The 25,905-nt window shown below is 44.5% G+C and overlaps 2 protein-coding genes and 1 long non-coding RNA gene across 4 annotated transcripts in view; 1 reads left to right on the forward strand and 2 right to left on the reverse strand.

The window, feature by feature from the left end:
• Positions 1-1,823: 1,823 nt before the first annotated feature.
• On the reverse strand, positions 1,824-5,692 carry LOC130609754 (uncharacterized). The gene is made up of 3 exons (XR_008974864.1): positions 5,573-5,692; positions 3,432-3,589; positions 1,824-2,253 (listed from the first exon to the last, which is right to left on the reverse strand). It is a non-coding gene; the product is annotated as an uncharacterized LOC130609754 (long non-coding RNA).
• Positions 5,693-6,829: 1,137 nt separating this feature from the next.
• CCN1 (cellular communication network factor 1) lies at positions 6,830-9,381 on the forward strand. Its single transcript, XM_057429022.1, has 5 exons — positions 6,830-6,979; positions 7,072-7,288; positions 7,641-7,988; positions 8,133-8,335; positions 8,445-9,381. Exons 1-5 carry the CDS (start codon positions 6,920-6,922, stop codon positions 8,742-8,744), a joined length of 1,128 nt encoding a protein of 375 aa, XP_057285005.1. The 5' UTR covers positions 6,830-6,919; the 3' UTR covers positions 8,745-9,381.
• Positions 9,382-17,666: 8,285 nt separating this feature from the next.
• The window catches only part of ZNHIT6 (zinc finger HIT-type containing 6), a 35,096-nt gene continuing 26,857 nt past the window's right edge, over positions 17,667-25,905 (reverse strand). The window contains exons 9-10 of one of the 2 annotated variants that reach the window (XM_057429023.1): positions 21,996-22,120; positions 17,667-17,792 (exon numbers count right to left, since the gene is read on the reverse strand). In XM_057429023.1, coding sequence (XP_057285006.1) covers positions 17,707-17,792; positions 21,996-22,120 — 211 coding nt within the window. In that variant the 3' untranslated portion in view covers positions 17,667-17,706. Of the gene's footprint in view, positions 17,793-21,995; positions 22,121-25,905 lie in introns of those variants that run through there. The other variant, XR_008974862.1, reaches the window with a different exon arrangement.

The raw sequence follows: 25,905 nt of genomic DNA on the forward strand, positions 1-25,905 counted from the left end.
AGAACTGGACACATCTTTCAGATCTGGGTGCTAATCAAGTCCAGAGATGGTTTAGCACTCCTCCCTAATCGTAGGCACATAACACTGGGATGGACAGCTATTCGCACACTCTTGGATCACAACTCCGTCTCCACAAACAGTCTTAAAGCACATACATGACCTGTTGGATGCCTGCAAGTCCTCCGTATCTGCGAGGATGACATCGTGTCTGCTTATTCGTCTACTACTGATTTTTGCTCCATGCAATCACAGACTAGAAGCGAGGGGCACAAGCAAGAGAACAGCACAAGTACCTCATGTCCAGCAGCAGAGTAACCCCACTGGAGGTTGTGGCTGGCTTCCTTGCACTGGTTAGCTTGTGTGTGCCGCACAGTAAGTGTGTGCAACAGAAGAACACAGCTACCTGCCACTGCCATGTGCTCACATAACATATTGGTAGGCCAAGGGTAAGAGCCCAGCTGGAACAGAATGGAAATGGATGGCACAGAATCAAACACAACTAAGGTCTCACCGTGTTTTAATAAGCTTGTGTAGGTAGCAGAGAATGAGTAATGACTCTGGACAAAGCCAACAGGCACCTCAGGGGGTTCTGAGATTAATCCTGTGACATTTCCAGCAGCTAGCCTGGAAAACGCAGTGAGTGACACAATTCACTGTGTGGCAAAGCACATGCAGCATCCTGCCAGACTTCCCCTCTTATTTGCATGTGAAGAATAAAAGATATATTAATCAATATTTATTTTTAATTTATTCAAGAAAATAGCTACAAAACTGTGTTCTTAAAATCAAATGATAGCAAGTCCTTTAAACATCATATATCACAGACAAAAAGCTGTTCCATCAGGTCACAAACAGGGAGGGAGGGAAAGCATCATAAAGGAAGGCAGAGGGCTCCCCTAGCTTTGATGCAGACTAACCTTAAGGTAACATAGCTGTGACTTTTAACTATACTGAAACAAAACACTTTTGGGGAAAGAAGAATTTGCCATGTATTTTAAATATAGGGGAAAAAATAAGCAAAACTGAACATACTGAAGAGGCCGTATACTGAAGCACATGGTCCCCTAGGATAGATAAAAGCAGGAGGCAGTTGTCTCTGAGGCACAGTTAAGCTGTAGACTGAGGCAGACAGCAGCTGACAACCATTATGGATCACAGCCTAGAAGTGTGCTTTGATCACAGATTTCTCAGGCACAACCCAATTGACTGCAATCAGGTTCAGCAAGCTCCAGTAACTCCTTGCAATCAGGAGCAATTTTCTTTTGAGCTTGCTCATTTCTTCTTAACAGATGTCAGTTTGCATGCATTGCTCCCCTGGGAAACCCAGCACTCTGAGGACCAAAGTTTAAAGTTAAGAAGTTTCTATTAAGGTCATTATGGAAGATTAACTCTCTGGGGCAGTATTTCTGTTCAGGACCTTCATCTCAGCTGACATTGGGAAAGAACCTATGTATCCTCCCGATGCCTCAGCCTCCTTCACAAAACTCATGAGACACAGTTGTGACTTTTTTCTTTCTGGAATAGATATAGAGATTTGAGGCTATGTTACCATACTTGCAAGCTACGTCACTGCATGGGATGAAAACAGCAGACAAGAATCAGTAAGCTGTGTACAGCCAGGTGCTAGCTAGGACCAACTGAATTTTATTGTTTTTTTTTTTGTGACATGGAAAGCCAAAACCCACCGTTTTCATTGCAAATGTCAGCTGTAGTGATGCACTTCATGCAAACTGTATCTTCCGAACTTAGCCTATTGTTAAGTACATGCACATGAGAGTAGGTGAATATATACATAGGTAGTAGGTGGAGATATTCCTCTCACTGAGGAAGTGGTAGTAGCTGGTACTACACCAAAGTTAATGCTAGACTCTTGAATGACAGTGTCAAAGGTATTCTGAGTCTCTGACAAGGCAGGACGGACTAAGCAGGAGCTGGCTCGAACTGCTTTGCATTATGGCATCCAGCCTGGGGCAAGAAAGCCCTGCAGTGTGTACTGCTGGTCAGTGGTCTACAGGAGTACACTGACTGTCAGCAGGGATGCTTCTTGCCTCTCTTATGCTGCTACATCCCTTGTATCTGTGTAAGGTGTATCAGTAGGGTTGTACACACAACAAAGCGGCAATGAGCACAACTGAAGGTTACATCAAATTTCCCTTCTCTGTTTCCCTGCAGGGTAGGAGGCTCGCAAGTCCCCCTTTCACAATGGGAAACTCTGCGACACCTTGACAGCAGCCAGAGGAAAATGCAGCACACCTACAAAGCAACATGCCTCGCAGTGCACAACAAATACTGCAGAGCAAACCTCCCCTAATATTAGAAACCACAGGCAAGGCACAGACTGTAGAAAAACTGACAGGCATGAGCACAGTTGAAAGGAGGGCAGTAGGGAAGAGGAAGAAAACAAATAGGAAATGCCATACTCAACAGAATCCAGCATAAACTCCAAGCAAATCAAAGCAAGGAAAAAAAATCTGAATCCACTCGAATTGTAGCTGCTGAAACCTCCTGGCTGCTCGGCCGCTCTGCTATGCTTAATTTGCCCCACTGGATTTGCACCTCCTGTGAGTGACTGAGAGGAGCCATTGACTCCAGGAGGACTGATTTAGTGCAGCAGGAACCAGCGGCCTGGCAGGGGCTGCAAGAGAGGCCAGCCTGAGCTAGGTAAACACGGTGCCGTGGTGTAACCCAGCAGGCAGCTGAATGCCACACAGCCACTCTGCTTGCTCCCCCAGCTCCCAGTGGGATGGGGGAGAGAACTGGGGGGAAAAAAGTACAGTTTTGGGGTTGAGATAAAGACAATTTAATAGGATGGAAAAGGAAGGGGAAGGGGGGAATAATAAGAGAATTACAATATGCAAGGAAGTTATACACAATGCAATTGTTTACCTCTCGCTGACCAGTGCTCAGTCAGTTCCTAAGCAGTGGCCCCCAGTCAGCTTTCACCCCAGACCCTATGCTGAACACGATGCTATATGGTAGGGAATATCTCCTTGGTCAGCTGGGGTCAGCTGTCCTGGCTGTGCCCCCTCGTGGCTTCTGTTGAGACGGGGTAGAAGGCTGAGAAGCCCTTGACTTACTGTAAACACTGCTCAGCAGCAACTAAAGCATCGGTCTGTTCTCAACACTATTATCAACCTAAATTCAAAACACAGCACTGTGCCAGCTACTAGGAAGAATGTGAACTCTATCCCAGCCAAAACCAGGACATGCTAGAAGAGGGAAGGCCACAGGGAAAATAGACTGGAATAGGGAAAAGGAGGAGGAGAGACAGAAAAGCGCAGCAAGGCATGGGCAGAGGAGAAAGAGCATGAGAAAGAGGAAATTACACACAGTGCAAAAAATGGCTGGACACTGGATTTAATAAAATCTTTCTCCAGAATCCACATGATTGTAAACCTCTGGCATGCTCTGGTCTGGTGTTGGATACTTACTGTCAGTGGGAGCCCCAGCACTCGGAGGAGCCTCTGTCCTATCTAGCACTGCACCCTGCTCTGCGGTCCCTGTGCATGGCCATGGAAAAGTGATGCTGGGTGGAGGGAAGAAAAAACGGTTATTTTTCCTTGATTTGTTTCTCTGGAAAGTGCTTTCCCTGGAGAGAGACACAGGACTCTGAAAATGACAGGATTTACCCAGTACGTCTGTAATACCTACTATGTAAAGCCAACTGTTTCAAACTCCTGCTTTGCATTAGCCAAGCTCCTGGCAGACTTTACCTGACACACAGCCTACAGCATGAGAAGTGAGGAGCCAGCAAAACACTCTTCATGACGTGAAGCAGGGGGTATTTCCCAGTTCACTCAGGACAATAAAGGTCTGGAACAGTATGTTACACTGAATGAAATCTAAAAAAACAACATATTCCAAACTTTTTCCTGTTTCCGGGTGCGCAGCCAGGAGCTGCAGGCACAGCCTGGAAGGTAAATGCTGGGTCACAGCTTGCGACAGGGAAAAGTGTGTAGGGAAAGCATACGAAAGGGTCACAGTCTAACCTGACCTCCAAAGAAACTCAGCCCTTCCCAAGCCTTGTCAACCACTTGCTATTCAGGACAGGTTTGTGAAAAGGTGCTTCAAAGCTTTCTAAGTGACCTTTTTTTGAGCAAATGGAGGCTCAGTTACAGTTTCCCATCAAAGTTGCGTGAATGCATGGAACACATGAAACCAAGAGAGAAAAGGTGCTATTCACTCACTTCTCCTGTGGCTTTCGCTGAATGTCGTGAAAGCCACAGATCAAAGTGGAACGCCTGGTGTGCACCCTTAAATTAGATGTAATCGAATAAACAAGTGTTTGCATAAATCCCTGGAAAGCAAACCTGGATGGTTTAATCCCCACTGGTGAAGCAGCCGCTCCTGCTTGTTCTATTTCGGGGTTATTTTTGGAATTTTTCAAGATTTTCATTCATCAAGGTGTGTTGAATCACAAACTTATTCCTCCTTTTCCTAAAGGACCACAGAAAACCCCCCACACCAATAAAACCAAGGGAAGCCCGGCATACTAGATAGCTCAGAGTCTGGAAACGGGACCAAGCCCTGCTTCTCCTCGTCACCAGCTGGGGCTCAGCCAGATCAGTAAAATGGGAAGTCGTTCCTACCACTACTGGCAACCATCTAAGTCCGTTGGTGGTCTCTGTCCAATTCTTAATGGACACATAAAATACCTCCTGTCATTAGAAATGGCACTAAACAGTATATATTGGCAGCCTCGGGAGGTAGATGCATGTAACTAAAGACTGAATTTCCCTTTCAGCTACTGTCCTTTCTGGGCAAATTTCAAGGCATGCAAGTGATGAAGAAAACCACTGCTGCCTTCTGAAGAGCGAGTTCTGGGCAAAAAGGGCCTGGAGCTTTCCTCCCATCCCATTTCCCAAACTCCCAAACCACCACAAAGTAAAATATCCATCTAATTTACTTCAATGGAAAGAAGAACACAAAGAGAATAAGCTGGGGGGTCTGGGGGGGGGGGGGGGGGGGGGGGGTGCTCAACCCCACAACGAGAACCCTCCATCAGGCCTGGACATGGGAGGAGGAATGGCAGGAGCCCTCCCGTCGGGGGACATCCCCGGGAGGGTTGAAAGAGGATAGGGCCGGGCTCCGCACCGCTGTCCCCTCCGCCGGGACACTCCTCGCGCTCCCCCAGCAGCTGTCCCCGGGGTCACGGCATCCCGCTGCGGGAGAGGCTGCCCCGTCCGTCCTGTCCCCGTCGCGGGGATGCTGCTGAGCGGCAGGCTCTCTGCGGGCGGGTGGACAAACCCGGGCCGTGTCTGTCAGCCCCGCTCCGTCCCACGGAAGGTGCACGGTGGGAGGGGGCCGGCCGTAAGGCTCCGGCTGCCGCCGCCGCTGCCGGGCTCCACCGCGGACAGGGGCCCCTTTGTGCGCCCCTTCCCGCGTCCCGCCGCCGGGCAGAGCCACAGCCAGGACCAGCGCTCCCAACACAACAACAAACGCCTTTTCTGAGGCTCCGGTGAGGCCCGACAAAGCTGCACCACCGGTACCAGAGCACGGGAGAGGCGCGCACCGGCAGGAACACGTGGCCCCCGGTCCCGCCGGAGGCAGCGGCACCGGCAGCAGCACTTACCGGGAGCCGGGTGCGCGGTCCCGGCTCAGTCCCCTTGAAACGGTCCCGGCTGTAACCGCTCTGGCAGCGGCACCGGCAAGTCCGGGCTCCCCTCCCTAACCGCGGGCACGTACTGCAGCGGGGACCCCACGGGCAGGTAACGGCCCGACCCCGACGCACCCCCGGCGCTGCCTCCCGTGCCCCCTCCCCTCTCCGTGGGCTTCGGAGGGGGGATTTGTGGAGTGTCGCCTCTCCGGGTGCCCGCTGCCTCACCGCCCAGCCCTGAAGGCGGTCGGAAAAAAAGAGCCCTAAAACCCAAGAACCCAACTCCAAAGTGGCGTTAGGGACAATGCTCTCATTGCAAAGAAAAAAATCGCTGGAATGGGGACTTGTTGTCAGGCCGCTGGGCAGCACGCTCTGCTGCCGGGCTTTTGTCAGCGAGGGAGCGAGAGGCGGTGGAACGCCAGTTGGCTCCTCCAGCGCAATTCCCCTAAATCATGATAGACGGATTGCGTGAAAAACAGGAATTCCAAAGAATTTCCTGCCCTGGGAACAGAAGTTAAGGCTATATTTAACAACATCTGAAGCTGTCAAGAATGCTTTGTGGTTGGATAACAGAGCACAAAAATGTGAAAAATGCGGGCTACTGCTCTACCAAATATGGAAATATTGTTACGTCTGGAGCGCGGACTCGGTGGGAGCGCTCACCACCAGGTCGGAGCAGCACAGAGGGAATGGAGCCCCCTCCCCAGCCCCAAACCTTCAACCCCAATGGGGAAACGCTGTCCGAGAGTTCCCGAAGCGAGTCACCAACGCAGGGATGCGCCGATGAACGCGGGGCACGGGAATTCCCGCAGAGTCGTCCCAGTCGCGGGAGCCCTCGGAGCACGCCGGGCATCTCCGGGCTGCCGGCCGGGCTCCGTGTCCGAGGGAATCGCGTTGTTCCACCTACGACCGGCGGCATCAGGACGGGCATCCCCCGGTCCCGCCGAGCCCCCCGCACCCCATCCCACTCCATCCCCATCCCCATCATTCCCGTTTCCCGCTCCTGGCCCGGCGGCTGGTCCCTGCGGGTGGGGGGGGGGGAACGGGGCGGGCGCGAGGCGGGGGCACCCCCCGCGGCAGAGCCGCCGCCAGCGCCGCGGTGCCGGGAGACGGGGCGGGGCGGGCGCGCGCCAGCCGCATTCCTGGGATGCCGCGAGCGCTGGAAGCGGGCCGCGGCCCGGAACGCGCGACGTCAGCGCCGCGGCGCACGCGGCGGCCCCCTCGGCCTATATAAGGCAGAAGCGCGCGTCCCTGCCTCAGACCGCGCCGGCCGCGCTCACGCCTGGAGGTGTCCCGAAGCTTCCAGCTCTGCCGGCGCTAGACATGGGTTCTGCCAGCGCTCGCCCCGCTCTGGCGGCCGCACTCCTCTGCCTAGCCCGCCTGGTGAGTACCACGGTCATGTCCGGAGCGGGGTGGTAAAGATGGGTCGCTCCGTTCCCTTCCGCCGCTCACCGTCGCTGTGCTCTACTCCGCAGGCTCTGGGCTCGCCCTGCCCCGCCGTCTGCCAGTGCCCCGCGGCCGTGCCGCAGTGCGCCCCGGGCGTGGGGCTGGTGCCGGACGGCTGCGGCTGCTGCAAGGTCTGCGCCAAGCAGCTGAACGAGGACTGCAGCCGGGTGCAGCCCTGCGACCACACCAAGGGGCTGGAGTGCAACTTCGGCGCCAGCCCCGCTGCGCTGAAGGGCATCTGCAGAGGTAAGCGGCTCCGGTCCTCCGCTCAGCGCCCCCCTCCCCTTCCCCGGATGCAGACCCCGGTCCCCGAGGTGCTGAAGTTTAGTAATTTCGAGTCCATGTATGGTTATGCTTTGTTGTTGGTAGCTTGGCAGAAAGGCACATGACTTCAGCAGTCTGGAATGCGATTCACTATGTCTGGGCTTCGCTAAAAGCACATAAGGAAAAGTGATTCCTGACTAAGTTATTGTTCTGGCCCCCGTCTCCGGGGGGTTGCAGGGAGCCCCACCGTAAATTGAATTTAACAGACCTGTACTTGAACGAGCGCTTCCCGCCGCTGACTCCCTCTTCTTCCCTCTCATGTTGATCTCTGCAGCACAGTCCGAGGGGAGACCGTGTGAATATAACTCCAAAATCTACCAGAACGGCGAAAGCTTCCAGCCGAACTGTAAGCACCAGTGTACGTGCATAGATGGAGCTGTGGGCTGCATCCCGCTCTGCCCACAGGAGCTCTCTCTTCCTAACCTGGGCTGTCCCAGCCCTAGGCTGGTCAAAGTGCCCGGGCAGTGCTGCGAAGAGTGGATCTGCGATGAAAGCAAGGATGCGCTGGATGAGCTGGAAGGCTTCTTCAGCAAAGAGTTTGGTCCGGATGACTCCGAAGGCGAACTAACCAGGAACAATGAGCTGATTGCCATTGTGAAGGGAGGCTTGAAAATGCTGCCTGGTGAGTATGGGCTGATCTGTGTAACAGTGACAGTTTAAGGGGAGGAGGTGGGAGGGATGGCTATACCACCCCTCAGGCCCCCATGGGAAGAAAGAAACCCTGTGAGAGGATGTATTTAGGCTAAGCCCTCCTTTTCTTTTCCAGTTTTTGGATCTGAGCCACAAAGCCGAGCTTTTGAGAATCCTAAATGCATTGTGCAAACAACCTCCTGGTCCCAGTGCTCAAAGACGTGTGGAACTGGCATCTCCACAAGGGTTACCAATGACAACCCTGACTGCAAGCTCATCAAAGAGACCAGAATATGTGAAGTGAGGCCATGTGGCCAGCCTAGCTATGCCTCCCTAAAGGTAAATACAGACACTTCCAGGGCTCCTCTTCTTTCCAAACTGCTTTGGGTAGAGGGTAAAGACTAGAGAAGAATCTCCTGCTGATAATCTTACTGTCTTTCCTTTACAGAAGGGGAAGAAATGTACCAAGACCAAGAAATCCCCATCCCCAGTGAAGTTTACTTACGCCGGATGTTCCAGTGTGAAGAAGTACCGCCCCAAGTACTGCGGCTCCTGCGTGGATGGCAGGTGCTGCACACCCCAGCAGACCAGGACTGTCAAGATCAGGTTCCGCTGCGACGATGGGGAAACCTTCACCAAGAGCGTCATGATGATCCAGTCCTGCCGGTGCAACTATAACTGTCCGCATGCGAACGAGGCTTACCCCTACTACAGACTGGTCAATGACATCCACAAATTTAGGGACTAAGTTGGGTTGGGGGTGGGATGCTAAACAAGAGTTTTGAAGTAACCAGCTGTGGAGAAAGGACCTTTAATGGAAATGGTGCCTTGCCCATTTGAGGGGGCAACATTGAGATGTTACAAAAGTGCACTGTGCAACTGGACACTAATGCAACAGAGATTTAAGCATACTTAAAGCTTCATAGTACTGGAGCCACTTTACTGCTTCTTTTTGGAGCACCTTACGTAATTATGTACTGTTTTCTGTTTGTAAGTGATCAGATAAATGTTTTCTTCTGGTTATGAAAACTTTCCTATCCTGTTCCATTTAACATTATGCTTCTCCCTCTCTTTCCATCTTCTCCCCCCCTTTCCCAACCAAGTTGGAAGTTACATTCCTTCCTGAGGTGGGCACTTTTGGGGTGTTCACAGTGGCAGCTATTATGTACCAACTGTAGTTTAATGGCAAACAGAAATCAGTTGTTTTAAAGCTGAGTATTTTATTTATCAAACTGTAGCTTTTTGTTTTCTCTTTGATTTGTTTTTTTACCCCTTCCAGCCCCTGTAATACTGGAATAAGTTGTAAATGATTTTAATTTTATATTCAATGAATTAAAAGAATTTATTTATGGAATTAATCATTTAATAAAGAAATATTTACCTAACTCCTCTTAGTAGAGCATTCTGACAGACAACAGACTGAGATACAGCAAAGGCAAGAGCTTTCTGTGAAAAGCTTGAATTGTGAGAAGCTCAGATTCTCTGAAAATTAAAACAAGCTCTGCTACAGATGCAGGGATGAACTAGAAACCCGAGTCTCATTCTTGGACTAAATGCCACTTTTGAAGTGGTGTCTGCAGCCTGCGCTAGAAAGTATGTACAGAAAAAACTCCTTGGTATTGAAAGCAAATGTTTGATAGACTGAAATGTTAATTAAGACTGTCAGATTATTCAAACCGTCCTGGAATTTGCAACATAAGGTCCCTCATTAGGATGCAGCGCATGCACAGGGATGTTGAGCATGGGGTGGAAGTGGTCCTCAGGTCTCGCATTTTTTTTTGGTGGCTGCTTTTCTTTTTTGCAAATTAATACATTTCTGTGGCAGAAGAATGTTTCCTACAGTCTGCAGGAGGTAGTTTGCTTTCACTAAATTCAAATTAAATGAGCTTGAAGCAATGACTTTTGTTAATCCTAATAACCCAGTGATGAAAAGTAAACATACTGTTAACAGGAGAAGAATGTGAGGAATTTCAAGTACTTCTCCAATAGAGTAAAAAGCAAAGCAGCTTCTCTTTTCCTCACCTCCCCTTCCCGCTTTTTAACTACGTAATTGCACTTTATCCTGTGGGGGACAGATGACATTTGGCTAACCAAGGGAGTCGCTGAGCTAGCTGGCGCGGGTAAGAAAATGACATTTACAATAATGAACCAGAGTAGGATCTGAGAAAGCAGCAGCAGCAAGCATTTGTACTGCTCTGGTTCACAGAGAGCTGCACTACAGATAAGGCTGAAAGGAAACCTGCAACAGGGGACTTTGCTTTTATTTTTTTCTCCTCCTTGCAACTAGTTAGTTCTCTGGCAAAATACCCTCCCAGAACCTGTAGTAAGACAGAGGTACTTCTCGTAAGACCCAGGGACCAATGCTGAGGCTTTAGCACTGTGAAGGGTGAGATCCAGTCAGATGCAGAAGTGGTTACGAGTCAACTTTTGATGAGGCATAAATATTTCAATAAAATAAATAGCCAAATATCTCAGAAGCTCATCTCTGGCAGCTAATGCTTTGCCTGAGAAATTACAGCCATCTCTCTTCTGCTCAGTCAAGTTCTCTCCCTGCAGGCATTCCAAACTTGAGCTGGTTTGGAATCCACCACCTGGCCACCAGTCTCAGCTGTACCTAAACTTGTCCGTACAATATTTGTTGACACTAGAAGTGTAAAATGCCGTGAAGTGCTGTTGTTTGGCTTCTACTTACATCTAGTACTGAACACCACATCAGCTGCTCACTGAGAAATCACTGGGTCTGCACGTTGGGTTATGGCGCAGAGCAAAGAGGAACCCACTGCTCACAGACACACAGCAGCTGCCTGCACATTCCTTGCTCTCCCTGCTGCCACTTACACTTAAATGACACCCATCTTCAAACCAACGTAAGTAACAGTTCACTGACACATTACATATACGTGTAACTATACTACATGCACAGACTGGATGTCTGTAACACACATACCATGTACAAAAAAAAGTGGCCCTTTCAACTCCTGCTCCAGCAGGACCTGGATTTTACAACCTGTGCTTTGGGATTTCCACATTTCATCAAGTAGAGGGATGGTTCTGTAATATACTCACTAGAAAGATGCACTGTTGGGAGAATAAGAGAGCAGATCACACAAACATAATAATAAAATACAGTAAAAGAAATTATCCTGCTATAATGGGAGGGAATGGACCCCACTAAAATGAACTGCAAGTCTTACAGAGCTGGAAGCTAACACCAGCATCATCTGTCTAGTCCTCTCTTTGCATTTCACAATTACATGGCGAAACAACTAAAACCCACAATTCTCAAGTGGTGTAGAAGGACAGCGTAATTTTTTTCCTATGATCATAGAATGGTTTGGGTTGCAAGGGACCTTAAAGCTCATCCAGTTCCAACCCCCTGCCACTGCCAGGGACACCTTCCACTAGACTAGGTTGCTCCAAGCCCTGTCCAACCTGGCCTTGAACTTGCTATGAAATACTTGTATCTCCTTTTGCTCCAGCAGGAAAATCCCTAAATACTAGGCATGAAGATCCTTATGCATCCCTTCCAACTTAAGATACTTTATGATTCTATGAGAATATAAATGATAAAAGCACCTGTTCCTTTAAGTACACTCAGCAGGGCTTACAGGTTAGGTTAATGAGTGCAACTGATTTTATTTCTTGGTCAGAGAATACCACTATCCTCCTTCAAGATGAACACTAAAAGATGAGGAGTTAGGAACACAGTAAGTGCGGTCCGTGACAAGAAGCGGTAGGTGTTCAGCACGTTTCAGGGCCAGGACGTCAGCAGCAAAAACCCTGAAAGCAAGAGGAGCAAGCACAGCCGAGGTGCGGGTACCGGGGCACGGCGGCAAGAGGCGGCGGCAAACGCTGCTGCCGCCAGAAGGAGCCTTCGTCAAACTGCAGTCTTGGGACCGAAAGAAAGCGTGTTCAGGGCATTCACCGACAAGGGTTTGATGGTGGCAACCACCTTCAGGGTTACCTATAAAATCCTCCCTATGAATAAAGTCATCACAGTGAAGCCAAAATTTCTGCTTCTTTAAGCGCTGGCATCACAGGAAACAAAATACAAGCAGACAGGCAAAAAACTATGCAGAAAACAGACTTCTACAATTCCATTAACTCCTCTATCATGGGATGCAGCTAGCTCTCTCTCCAGAATAAGCAGCAGATGGAGGAAAAGCTTACATCTAACTGACAGTTGGACAGCCAAGCTATTAATTAACCCTCACCAAGCCAAGCCATGAGAAAATCTATACTGCATGTATGCATTACTGCAGGGCCCATGGCAAGGCAGCCACCTGCGCTGCCTGACCCTCCAGGTGCACACCTTCCAGGAATCAGGTCCATCTCCCCACTACTGATGGGAAGCCAGTGGGATGTGCATGAGTAGGCAGAGACACCACAAACCTGTGCGGTTGCTGCAGGAGTATCTCCAGTGCTCCCAGTCTGCTGAGTTGATCCTGCAAAAAGGCACTTCAATGCACGTGTGCGTTTTAGTGAAAGCATAATGTACAGCTAGTTTTGGAGATAGCTATAAATGCATTTAAACTCATGAACAACTGAACTGCATTGAACATGTCTAGAAAATATAAATCCTTAAAAGGGGGCTTCAACCAACAAAATGATATAATAAGTGCCTGTCTGTATTACCCTGTAAAAACCAAATACCAAGAATCTCAAAGTATGGTATTCAGTATGACATGATAGCCCCCCCCCCCCCCCCCCAAAGACTACTGCTATGACTTCTACATACACAATTTATATTGGAGAAGATCCTGAAAGACCCCAGGGCACCATTTACATAAGCAACTTCTTCTGTCTTGAAGTACAACCACTTACGGGATGGGATGTAACAACTGTCCAGGAGGGAAAGATTACACAAGATTGTGAGGTTTTTGTTTACTAGATATAACGGTAGGGTGCACAGATTTGCCCAGAGTGGGAAGGCAACAGCAGCTTCCACAGTCACTTCCTCCCCCTTCTTGAGGCAGAAGTGGGATGACAGGAAGGAAGTGGCAATGTGATTTTAAAAGCACTTTTGCTTTCTCCACCAGCTGGAATCGTGTGGGAACCAGCCAGCTCCAGTGTGGTTATTTATTCATGATTCCCTCTCCCCTCTCATTTCAACCCCTGCTGCTTTGGCAGATGACTTTTAACCCATTCTGATTTCTCAGGCAACCCCACAAACAGTTGTACTTAGCGAACTGATGCAAAAAGAAGCCTAATGCAAAAGGATTAAGATAAATAGGAAGACTACTGTGCCAGTTAAAAACAATCCAGTTTCTACTACTAGTCCACAAAGACTTCCCCTTGCCCCAGAGACAGATGAGGCTCTAGTGGCTTTCCATATTTTATCACTCTATTGGTTTTTCCTGCCAAGAAGCCTACTTCAGTAAGATAGCCTGGAAATGCTTTTCAGCAGGAAAAGTCAGCAGTGGTGAAATCAGGCCAAGCCAGTGGAACTTTGCTTCCAAAACAAAAAAGTTACAATACACGGAGCCAACAAGGGAAAGAAGCTCTAGCAATAAAGGCATCTTTAGAGCTAAGCCCCTGTCCAGTAGGTCACTGAGACCCAGCAGGACACAATGGGAACACATTTCTGTTATCAAGTCACAGACAGGCAGCAAAACAACTATCCTTACTTTTTCCTGGTTTTACATGTCATCTGTGACTTCCCTTTCAGTTTCAGTATTTATGTAGAGTCGCTTTTGCTGCCATTTCTTGTTTGTCTTGCATACATGTGATTTCCTTCCATCTCACCACAAATTTCCACCAAATAAAACCATATGCACTGCCATAGCAACATTTTAATACAAACACAGGGCAATCTTTGTTCACTGAAGTACACAGGTCTTTTTTTTTTTTCTTTCTCTTATTAACAGAACATGCATCTGCATACAGTTTAACCAAATGTCATGGCAACAACATAAACACAAATCCAAGATATTTTTTCCTTTAGAGGGAGGAAGAATAAATGTTTTCAGGAAAAGAGCGTGGGACTTCAGAAAGCAGAATGAAATGTTTGTGACCAAACATGGCTTGGAGTTACATCATCACAGCTGTATATTTACTCTTTGAAAGCTTGCTCTTGCAAGGTGTTATTCATTCTCAGCCCCTACAGATGTCAACAGAGAACATTCATATCTGGCAGGACAAGGTCTGAATCACAGCTATGCTTAGAGGCAGCACAGAGGTGGGACGTGCCATCACTGCTATAGTGAACTTGGAAATGTATGTATTTGTTTACTCCTAACGCAAAACTGGATTAACATAATGGGGCATGGCCTGCCTTTAAGACCTAGCACCAACCACACATTTTGCAGCACGACCCTCTTTTTGTCTAGGGACCAACAATCCCTAATGCAAAGATAAATACAGGAAAACCTGGAATTCAGATGTGCTCATTCGAAACTTGGCTGTTGCACTGACAGGGGCTGTAACACTGTCCACGTATGACAACTCAGTAACTTACGCCTCATGCACCCAGAAGTTCTACAGAAAAGGGAAAGACCCAAGTTCTCTCAGAGGGTTGACTCAACCCCACCTCTCAGCTATTACTATGTGCTTAGCTATGCTCTATTTTTGTCCTCTACGGCTTGTGAAAGGGATGACTTCATTAAGCTTTTAATTTTTTTAAGTAGCGTGTTCATTCAGGACAAGAGCCTTTGCTTTGTAAGCTGATGGTCCTTGGGCTCAAGCATGCGGTGAGGGTTCAGGGTTTGAAACCTGCAAAGCCTAACCATTGAAAGAAATGCTGTAACAACTCTACACACAAACAGCTTGTTCCTTCTGTGACAAGTGGTTTACAGAGGAAAATAAATGAGTAAGTATAGTAGGCATACAATCAAGCACTCAATGCAAGCTGGTGTTGAATGATGAATATTAAAGACAACATCAGACAGTTTTCATTCGCAGACATCATCTGCCCTGAATCAAGACAGAGTTCTGTAGGGATCCTTGTGTAATGCGCTTACAACAGTATGTCTTCAAGATGGACAGAACTGAGTCTTCCAAGCAGCCTCAAGCTCCATGTTTTAAATTTTAAGTGCTTGACCATAAACTTGACTCAGAAAGGAATTGAAATCTTTCCCTAAATGCCTATGAAAGTTTTACAAACTATCTGCCTAGCCAAAGAGTTCATAAACTTTGATTAAATCAGTAACCTTATTATTATGAAGAATTACCACCTGCAGGATCTGCACTGGTCACTTGTCATAAGTCAGGCTGCGCTTTTAACCAGAGACCATCATTTTGATTCATTTTTATAAACAAAGACTGAAAATTTTAGTAAAACCAAAGAAAAATATTTGAATTTCATCTTGGCTTGCATTTGACGAATCACCACAGTTCCAACTAGTGAAACTCTTATCAAAACTAAATAAAAATACGCAAATAGTAACCTGGGACTGAATGGCAAATGCTACCAAGGCCTTTTACTCTCAGTGTGACTGAACTCTGGAAGATGATTACCAGGTTTGTTTGGGAAGTTTCAGTTCTAGTAACCACCACAGGAATGCTCTTTAATAATTTTTTTAAGCCTTCTTTAAGGTAGGAGAAGATTTAAATCTGGAGGAGAGATTTAACAGCATCTTCATTTAAAGACAAATTACAGCTGTATCTGAGGCACAAGGAAGCTTAAACTAGATTTATATAAGAAAAAAAGAACCCAGAGGCAAACCATTTCATGCAATTAATGAAAGCCTCCATGAGTGTAGGAGAGCAATGCAAATTATAACTCTGCCTTCCCCAGCCAAAGACTAATTGCACACACATGCAGATCAACACTAATATTTGCAGCACTTTCATTTCCACTGTGTGCTATGAATCTTAACAGAAATGCCACGCTATTAACTCTGGATGAAACATTTTCTGGCAAAAGAACTGTGGCAGTTTTGCTGTTCTGCTCTTTTATCAGCGTCGTAATGAATGAGTTCAAGACTGGTTTAAAGTAATCTGTGGCTACCAAGTCAGCGTGCAATAATCACTGATTTCACTTCCACTGGACTGAAAAAGATGTGAAAGAAGCACCTATAGCTAGGAATCCTGGTCCTTTAAAAAGGGTAAAAAAACAAATATTGAAACAAGAGGTGGGCAGAGGACCAACAATTACTAATAAATACAACAGAGCACAGGTGGCTACCGCCACGCAAGAAGAAAAACTTGCTGTTTTTCCAGGGCCTGCAAAACACACAAGGGTAAGGATATGTAGTATGACTGTAAGAAACAGTATTAACACAGCATGACTGGTAAGGAACTAACAGCTCAGTAGCCTGAACTCCAGACTGAGACTCTGGAAGCCCAAGCCCTCTCACCTATTGCTGCCACAGCCTCCTGTTACCTGAACAAGTTACTCACAATTACTCACATGCGTAGGTGGAGAACTCTGCCTGGCGCATCCTGCTCGTCTGCCTGGCCTGCCCTGCTCCTCTCAGTGAAGCTCCTTCACTGCTGTTGTCTTTCTACCTATTAAGATCAGTGCTGTCAGGAAGTACACTTCTGACTGAAAACCCACCTCCATGGCAGTTTAGGGGCATCCCATGCCACTGACTTCTGTCACAGAGGTGCCAGTCTCAAGCAGGAGACAGACAGACTAGGGAACAACAACGGCAGCAGACATCTCACAGAGCTGTTCACGGTGATCACATCCTGAAGACTTAAAACAAATACTGACTTAGGTAGACCCTTGCAAACTAACTCTAAAGGCCTGTCTCACACTGCTCACAGCACACATTTATTATTCTCCAGTAGACCCCACAGACACAGGGAAATTGGATACAGTGGGCTGGGATCCAGAAGTCTTCTCACAAGTTAGCAAGAGATTTCTCTTGTCAGCAGATGATAGAGAACTTTTTTATTTTCTTAAGGTTTATTTTCTTTTAAGTAGGTAAATTCAGTTGATATTCCAGTAACTATTTAAAATACCTGGCTTCAGTAGGTAAACTACTAATAGGAGATGCATAACATAAGCACTGTTCAGAAGTCCAGTATGTTAGCATTACTGACACTCTCAGTATCCATTTCTATTGATTTTAAACCCCATGCTGACTTAGAAGATCAGGGTAGAAGATTAAACATACAACAAGATGCCACCCTGAAAACATAGTTTGAGTTGTCCTTAACGCATCAAACAAGATGCAACCAAGTAAGAAAAAACAATAATAATAAAAACCAATGGACTGCACCAGGCACCCAGAATTTCACCACAGATTAAACTCAAAAGCAAAGTAAAATCATTTGCAGCAACTCAGCATGACACAGAAATACCCCAAAAAGGGAATTAATCTAATGTACATTTAAGCATTAAGACTTGAATCCATATATAAATACAAATACGTTATCAGGTATTTAAACTTGGAAATCAGTCACTGAGCTGTTAGGACAAAAGGAAAAAATACGTTGTTGAAGATAACCTGGAAATTTTAAATTTGGGTGGCTGATTTATTAAAGATACATGGACAAAAGTGTGTGTTTAAATCAGAATATAATGTTGTTTCTGGAACCAGAAATTCCCCATCTCTTTATTTACATTCCTAAATATCCATTACTAAATCCCAAAATAGGCAGGCAGTTTGGAAGTGTTGCCTTTAGTGAAGAAAGCCAAACCAAAGTTCTGAAAAGGCAGTTTTATATATATATAAAATTAATTAAATTTAAAACCATCAAAAGAAAAACAGGCCCCCCCCCAAACCAAAATGCTCATTCCACCCTCTTTTCCCAAAGAACTGTCATGAACTATCCCGAATTTCCCCTTCTTCCACAGATGAAAGGGATGAACTTTCACTGTCCGAGTTCTCTGCAGGTTCACTGGCATCTGAGGGAGCAGGACATAAACAAAAAGCAGCGATTAGTTTCAGCAGTGCTGTCTGATCATCAAACAGAAGCAGGTTTTTTTATCTTCTTTTCCTTTCCTTTTACTCAGACTTTCCTTAAGTACAGCTGTTTCGTAAGACGTAACCAGTCAAATAACATGGGATAAGGCCCTAGGTAGGACCTCACTGCTGAAGGAGAAAGACAGACACTGTTGAAAATTCCTTTTAGTTTTAAAATCTTGGTCTTTCAGTTATGGAGGTAAGCAGAATATTTATCCCATACAAAACTCTTCTTCATCTATCAGAACTGAGAATTCTGATCTTTTCTTTCTGCTTATTTGCTTTAAATGTTTTCTGGGTTGCTACACACATGTATCACAACCGTAGTGAACTATAAATCACTTACATTTTTATTAGCATTTCAGTTAAGATGGGGAACTACTGAGAAATCCTAAATGCAAATGGAAAACTGGGATCATATGCTCCTTCCATGTGTTCCAGCATCCCAAAGATGGTGTTAAGCTGTGTGAATCCATGAGCTAAGGCTGATGAGGCTAATGCTGCACAGTAACTTGTGCTTTAGGACATGGCTGTGGTGCTCTGCTGAGATCATATTGTGAAGAACTCATTTCCCAAACTAGTTTTCAGCCTCACGCCCTGAGACTCCTTCCATAACAAGGGCTGACCCCGGTCACCTTGTGGTGAGGTCATCAGATACCGCTGGTTGGTGGCACTCAAGCAGCACAAAAATAAACTGCAGCAAAGCAGGCCCATGATTCATGCTCTACTCTGTTATTTTCAGTATTTGACCTGACTATGGATTTAAAGTTTTTTAGCATTTAGTGTCAGATGCTTCGTTAAAGAAATTTTACCAAGAGAGCCGATGAAGTACAGTTACTGTCTTGTCAAGATTAAGTTCCACAGCTGGCAAACAGGGATAATACACAGGGCACAGTGTGCACCTGTACAGTTTCAATGGAATCTGTTCAAGAAAATAAAGCATTTCACCCATAAACATCAGAGGTCACATTTTGTCTACATTAAATCTAGTGTATAATCAATTAACATTTATATGCCAGATATGTACTGAGTAATGAACAAAGTAAGGTTTGTTTTTGCCCCTAATTCCTGTGAAAGCTTCTATAATCCCCTCCTATCTTCAGCCATGACTGACCTTGTACACTGAAATCAGAGCACCTGTAGTTTTTACTATAAGCAAGTCAAGCACCAAAACATCACATAAAAGAAAGTGGCAATCTTCTGACAGTGAAGCTAAACAGATAAATTTTAGCCTTAGTCTATCACAGTAAGTTTTATTTAACAGGAATTACAGACTGTCTTCACTCAAAATGATTATATTTGTAGGTGGTGATAGCACTGCCTATAAATTAAGATTGCCCAGTCCTTCCCACCATAAAACTGTCTGCAATTTACTTATAATGTAAAATTTAAACTCTGGGTTTAAATCTTTCAGTGCCAGTTTCCTTCCTGAGTACTTATTTTCCTTTTTAAATGTTTCAGGCAGAATGATTCAGCCATTTCTGAGAAAAAGGATAGGAGAAACAGGCTTTATCCTCATTAAATTCTAGCAGTTTCCCTTCAAAGGTGTCTAGCTCTAGCCCTTCCCCAGTCTTTGGGGGTAGTAACTTGAATCGTGGGGGGAATGGTGATTTTCATGCATGTGCCTGTTGCTGTGGCTATGAAAGCAGAGTTCTTCCTGGGGAAAGGGGGCATATCTGAGATTGCTCAGTAAAGAAACGATACTTTAGCAGTCAGATTCCCACAAGACTTTGTCTCTTGTTCTAGCCTGTGTCCTCTGCAAACAGAGTCTGGAGAACTATGGTAGTTAGAGCCCCTGTGCTCCAGCAGACACCCTGCCAGACATCCACTCATCAGTGTGGCAGCTGTCTGCATGGAATGTGAAAGGGAGGTCAGCCGGACAGGCGCTCTGAGACAAGTGTCCCTCTGGGTGCACTGGAGAAGGCAGAAAGGAAAAGCAGTATTGGTAGAGATAGAATAAGCATGAGCAGCATGAATGGATTAGGAGGACATGCACCTGATACAAAGAGCCATAAATGACTAAGAAACTGCACTGTAAGAAACACAGACGATGCTGCAGCAGAAAGGTCACTTCTTGGCAGATGGGAGTGAAGTATCTCTCTCATTACAACAGACTTCTCCCTGGAGAGGTCTAGAGGTGAACCCACTATTTTCACTCTTAGCAATTATATGTGAATGCAACTGGTAAAGCAAACAGTATTTACTGTTTTTTCTCCTTTATTCTGTAAAGATGACACACAACAGAAGAGTACTGTGACTGTGCCACACTTAAGCAAAAGTGGTACTTTGTCTTCAGGTGGAGCAATAGTAACAAAAAAGCCCTCACATTTTTATATTGTTCTGAACATGCTTTTCCTGACAGAATCTGGAGTTACTGTGGCAGGCTTTCACTCAACAGAAAAAGCTCCAAGAACACAGGGTCCAAACTAAACTCAAGGCTGAAGTGTTAGTATGTTAACTGATAAGATGTACAAAACCACATTATGATAAAAGTTGTGAAAATCATGCTATTTTTGCCATTAGCTGTCATCTATTGCAGATGTCATTAAGACATCTGAATAGGGAGCTACGCACTTATTTTTACAGAATCTATAGAAACAGTTCAAAAAATAATTAAGAAAATTATTGGTTCCCAAAACAGTGCCAGTGCTCCCCAAACACCACTTCCAGGGGTGACTGCTAACTGAATAATCCCTGCAGCAGAAGAAGGGATTACTCTTGAAGATCCTGAAGACACACACTCGCACTGCTGTGGTACACAGACATCGGCACTTCCCCAGCTATTACTGGCTCTTACTTCCTTTGCCTTTCTACTCTGCCTTTTACAGAACCAGCTAGCTGTGTGGCAGCACGACCTCAGAATACAGTTATTCAACCAACAGTTATCTGAATCTATACCCTTAAAAGGACAACCTCCTTACTAGCTCAGGGGACAACAACCACCACCCTGTTCAGATTAAGTTCATGAGCCGATTGTTATTCCCTCCTGACATCTAAGTCATGGGAATAGGGCTGACTACTGAAAAGCAAGGGATGTAGTTCAAGATAAACTGAAAGTATCTCATTTTCTTTTACTTGAGTGTATGTATGTGCACTCCTACGGTGAATATCAGTATACCTAGTTGCTCAGACAAGACTCTTTACCTTATCCCCTGGCATGGTGTCTCACTCTCAGAAGCTCTTGCAGTGCATAGCACAATACATGTTTACATGCTGGTGTTTTGAGAGCAGACTGCTCCAGTGGATCATTTAATGTTGACTAGCCAGAACAGAGGAGATCCATGGAAGTTTAATATGACTGGCACAATATTCTCAGTCTCATATTTATTCAGTCAAATTATATTCACATAGAGCCATGACTGAGCTGCCACAAGGTAATAGCCATTGCAAACATACTTTAAAGCTTTTTTTTTTTTAGAAATCTTTAAAAATTACAGACGGGCTCATCACTGAAGAGTATGGGATTTTGTAACTAAGGTGACTAGCAGGGGGACTGAAAAACAAGGGCACTGATTGCAGAAAATGAAGGTGGGACACAAAGCCTTTATACTGGAAGAAGGATGGAAATTACCTTCAAAACTAAAATACAAATTCCTGCTAGACCTGGACTCTCCTCTAAGTTGACTACAAGATGAAAGTCATCCCTCAACAAAGTACTTCTTGAAAGATAACATCGTGCTTTTAACCCATCTGAAAAGCTACCTTACCATTATGATTTCTAGTAACTAACCTGTAATTCAGAATTACTTGTCCAGTGTTAGGAGTTATACTAGGAAATAATGGAGAACAATTCATTTGAATGATCAGCAGGCTTTACTTACGAATCACCTTCCCAAACAGCTTTGCTTTTTAGAAATAACCAACTCTGTCAAACTTTGCTACATTCAAAATTTAGAACAAGTCTGAAGAGTTGCTTCACCTTAGTGGCTAAAAATACATACACCATACAGGTTATGGATGTAAGCTACCAGCCAGCAGTTTTAAGACAGAGCATTCGTAACACCTTTTTTTATAGCAAACTTTTAGATTCAGAGGGAAATACAAGACATACTGCACGTTCCCAGCATCATTAACAGGCACATCCTTAATTGTTGTTTATTTAACTAAAATATCTAAGTATAGCAAAACAGGAAATAAATACTTACCTTGGCCAAGAATCACCATGTCATTCTTCAATGTTTTCAAGACCACAAAAAATGTTGGATACTCAATTATTACTTTGCCTTTCAAATTGTCTAGAAGGCTTCTTCTGGCATCCAGTTCATAGTACCTTAAAAATAACAGGGAAGTTCATTTTGAATTTTAATACTACGAAGGACATGATGTACACTTTTTTTTTTTTTGTGGAGAGAGGGGGAGGAAAGAAGAGAAGCTTTCTGCCAAATCACAGGATTTTCAGATGATACTGTGTTCAGAAGAACTATCTTATGATTCAAATGTCATAGATACAGTCTTATTATTGAACTACATATTTTTTTTAAACCCTCCTGACATCTAGGAGGAGAATCAAAGTCAAACTTCTCTAAGGGCTGAAACGGTTTATGAGTACTTACCAAGTACTTTTACCAAAATCAGATATGGACATGGGGTTACCAAAATGGATATATTTACCAAAATCAGATTCTAAATTTAAAATAACACTTAATGTTCTACTTATGGGCTTTAACACTACAGGTTTAATTCACATGGTTAGTAATGTACCTTATTTAACACATTTGCTTATGAATTATCAGTAAAGTACAGGGAAGATGAAATAAAAAGTGTACCTGTAAAATTACTAAAGCAAAGGTACACTGGAAGCACTTAGAGCTCTGTTTTTGTAGAAGCACTCCAATATCCAGAACACTGGGACACTAGTTTCTAAAAGATGGTACAATATCCCCATTTATGCTAAGCAAATCACTGCTTATCTGCAAGAAATTCCCTGTAGAAATCCCCATGTGTGTGCGTGCTACCTTTGTCAGAAAAGGGCTGCTCTTCACCCTGGAGGATGAAGCCAGGTATGTAACATATGATACCACAATAACAGAAAGCAAACCGAGCGTCTTCTCATGATTATTTCCTAGAATTGTAATAATCTCTCCCAATTCTCTAATTGGAAACCTGGACATGGGTTTTTGGCGACAGGGAGGGATATTTCAAAGCCCTCTGAAAGAAAACCCCTTTCTTTCACTTGCCATAACTGCAGCATCCAACAGATGCTCTGATATTATTACACTGCAATCAACATTATTAAATTACTAATAAGCTATTGTATGTTAAAGTCATGAAGTTCAAAACCAAAACATACTGCAAGCAATAAGTGGAGTATTACCCATAGCTGCTCTGCCTCCTCTGATCATTAACATATTATGCAGTTGGTTTTCTTTCGCCAAAACCAACACCAGATGGGTGAAAGAAATCATATACTTTATGATTTACAGCAATGCATGATTAAGAACGGTACATCAGAGGAGTCAGCACACAAGAAGAATACTGAAGGTAAAACAGGATTTGAGTTCTTGGGATTTAAGGGAAACTTAGTTAGAGTAAAAACTATTTCTCATATTCAACTTCAATCATCATGAAAATATTTGGTTTCATGTTTCCCTCAACCCAAAGTAACCATGACCTCTTCTTACTGAAACCTTTTAAAAGGGATAACAGTATATTACATTTCTTATTGAATGAATACATTCATAACTTGTGGATTAACACACATGAACAGAAACATATTTACTGCTTTATTTACAGTGGTCTAAATGCAAAGTATGGCAATACCTTTCCTTTGGCAAGGACCTCAACACATTCTTTTCTGGTTAAGCAAACTTTTACCACCAAGAAGCTAAAGTAATTCACATGCCACAATACACTTTCCACTATCTCATTTTTTAGACAAAACATCTTTAGTGTCCAGCTTGGCATAAGATAAAACATTTGTACTTAAAACTATTTTATGATAGTAAATTACTGAAGTGTTAGATCAACGGACTCAGAGCTTTATCTTTTTTGCTTTTAAAATACATTTTACTGGTTGACACTGACAGAGAAAACATCTAAAACTTTAGTGCATAATGCGGGTTGTAAATTTCAAGGAAAATATAACAAAGGAGTTTAATACTTTTTTTAAACTTTGCTGTTATTGTCTATGCTATCCAAAAGACCTTAGCCTACCACATTCCCTACTTCATATACAAGTTGAGGTTTCCTGCTAATCCACCTGCCAACCTCTTCCTTGACTGTGAATAATTAAAAGATCCCACAAGAAAACTATTCCAAAGTCTAATGCAGGACGTAACTCAATTCCAAAGTCTAATGCAGGATGGCTCCCGAGCAAGACTTGATTTTTCAGGTTCTCTCTGAAAGACTTTGCCATAATAAAAACCTTCCCAATTTTATCCCAGAACTGGAACAAAGTCATGTATCAGAGTGAACAACAAAGACCTGGCTGTCCTGTAAGGCATTTCCAGAAGCCTGTATACTCACACATCATTTCAATTTTTACTTATGGAAAAGCTAGACCTGTTTGGAGAAAAATGAAATGCCATTTTTACAAGTCTTTTAACTTCATGTAGTGATTATTTACCAAGATGAGCTGAGGATATAGGGTAACATTGGAATGCAGGCCCTCCCATGTATTCGCAGGGAAGTGGTCTCCCCACAGGTAGAAGATAGAGCAGGGAAACCTGATAAAAGAGTATCTGGTAATATCTGATTATCACTGTTTTAACCTGCTTGTCCTGTATCACTGGAACTGCACAGCCTGCTCTGTAAGTACCCATAATGAGCTGCAACCTTCTTCAGGCCCTTCCTTCACTGTCCATTTCAGGTGACAACCCAGTAAAATGAATGGTAACCAGCACAAGTCTGTCCTTTCACCCACACTCTTCCATGCTCCAGGGCCAGTTGCAGGAATCGACTTAATTGAGGCTGTGCTTCAGCTCTTCATAACAGGATAGATTTGAAGACATGTCTGGCTCTGAATGAACTGAACACCCTGAGAGAACCATTGCTATAACACCCCCTGTTCACATCTTTCTTTTAAACCTTCCCTCGTTTTCCTTTCTCTTTTCTCCTACTGCCCAGTTCATATAAATTGTCTGTGCTATGGCTTCCCAATCCCTGTATTCTATGGGCCTTCCCACTGCACTCTTCCCTTCCTTCTTTCCTCCCTGGTATTTACTTTCCACTATTTTCTCCCTCACTTCCATACATTCTCTTGGCCTCCTTGTCCAACACCCACCATCTAATAATACACTTCCCTGATGATTTTCTTGCAGCGAGCAAGACTTTATGCCCATGTCACGAAGCAAGAAATATGCCTGGACTTCTTCTTAAGAAGATGATTCCAATTGTAAGGACCACAAACAGACAATTTTAGCAGACAACAGCTTTTGATTTTAGCTGGAATGTAACAAGGACAACTGCTTTTTAAAGGACAAGAATGAAATAAAATTTCCCTGCCAGCAGGCAGTTTAAAAGCTTACACCAATTCTGATGACTGAGAAAATGTAACAAGGTTCAGCAATCCCACATCAGTTCCCATATAAACTGCTACATTTACCCTACGAATGACTTTGTTACCTTCCACAAAACGCTGAGATTCATGTGGCACTTCTGACAGCAACTCTGAGTTTCTGCACAGTCTGGTTTCACTATCTATAGTTACTCTACCACCTTCCAGGAATTCAACGATTCAGTCTCCTAATCTGTCCCCACAGGCAGGAATGCTGTATTAGGTCACTGCATCACAACTAGCTCCCCTCAAATGGAACCTGTGGCTATCATCACAGTGGCATAACTTATCTCCATGTATTCAGACAGCAGGAAATTCCCTGCTGATCAGCTTTTCCTGAATGTCATCTACAGGAACTTTGATTTTAATACTAATAATAAAGAAAAATCTGTAATCTGGAATTAAAGATAAATTGTAACCATGTTATTTTAGTTTAGTCTTCTAGACCCTGAAAAGAGGACAAACAGTTTAACTGTCTAAATAATTTTAAATATTACTAAAATGCATATTTGTATAATGACGTTCATAATTTTCCTGGGAGAGAGATCAACGAAAATCCT

The sequence above is a fragment of the Pezoporus wallicus genome, unplaced genomic scaffold, assembly GCF_028554395.1.
Source record: "Pezoporus wallicus isolate ANWC-B61680 ecotype Strahan unplaced genomic scaffold, APGP_CSIRO_Pwel_v1 contig_593, whole genome shotgun sequence".
Classification (NCBI taxonomy): domain Eukaryota; kingdom Metazoa; phylum Chordata; class Aves; order Psittaciformes; family Psittacidae; genus Pezoporus; species Pezoporus wallicus.

Excerpts from the sequence above, each read along its gene's own strand:
- CCN1 (XM_057429022.1), top strand. The coding sequence starts at position 6,920 with ATGGGTTCTGCCAGCGCTCGCCCCGCTCTGGCGGCCGCACTCCTCTGC. Across the intron at positions 6,980-7,071 it reads TCCTCTGCCTAGCCCGCCTG|GCTCTGGGCTCGCCCTGCCC; the intron begins GTGAGTACCACG and ends TCTACTCCGCAG. Across the intron at positions 7,989-8,132 it reads AGGCTTGAAAATGCTGCCTG|TTTTTGGATCTGAGCCACAA; the intron begins GTGAGTATGGGC and ends TTTCTTTTCCAG.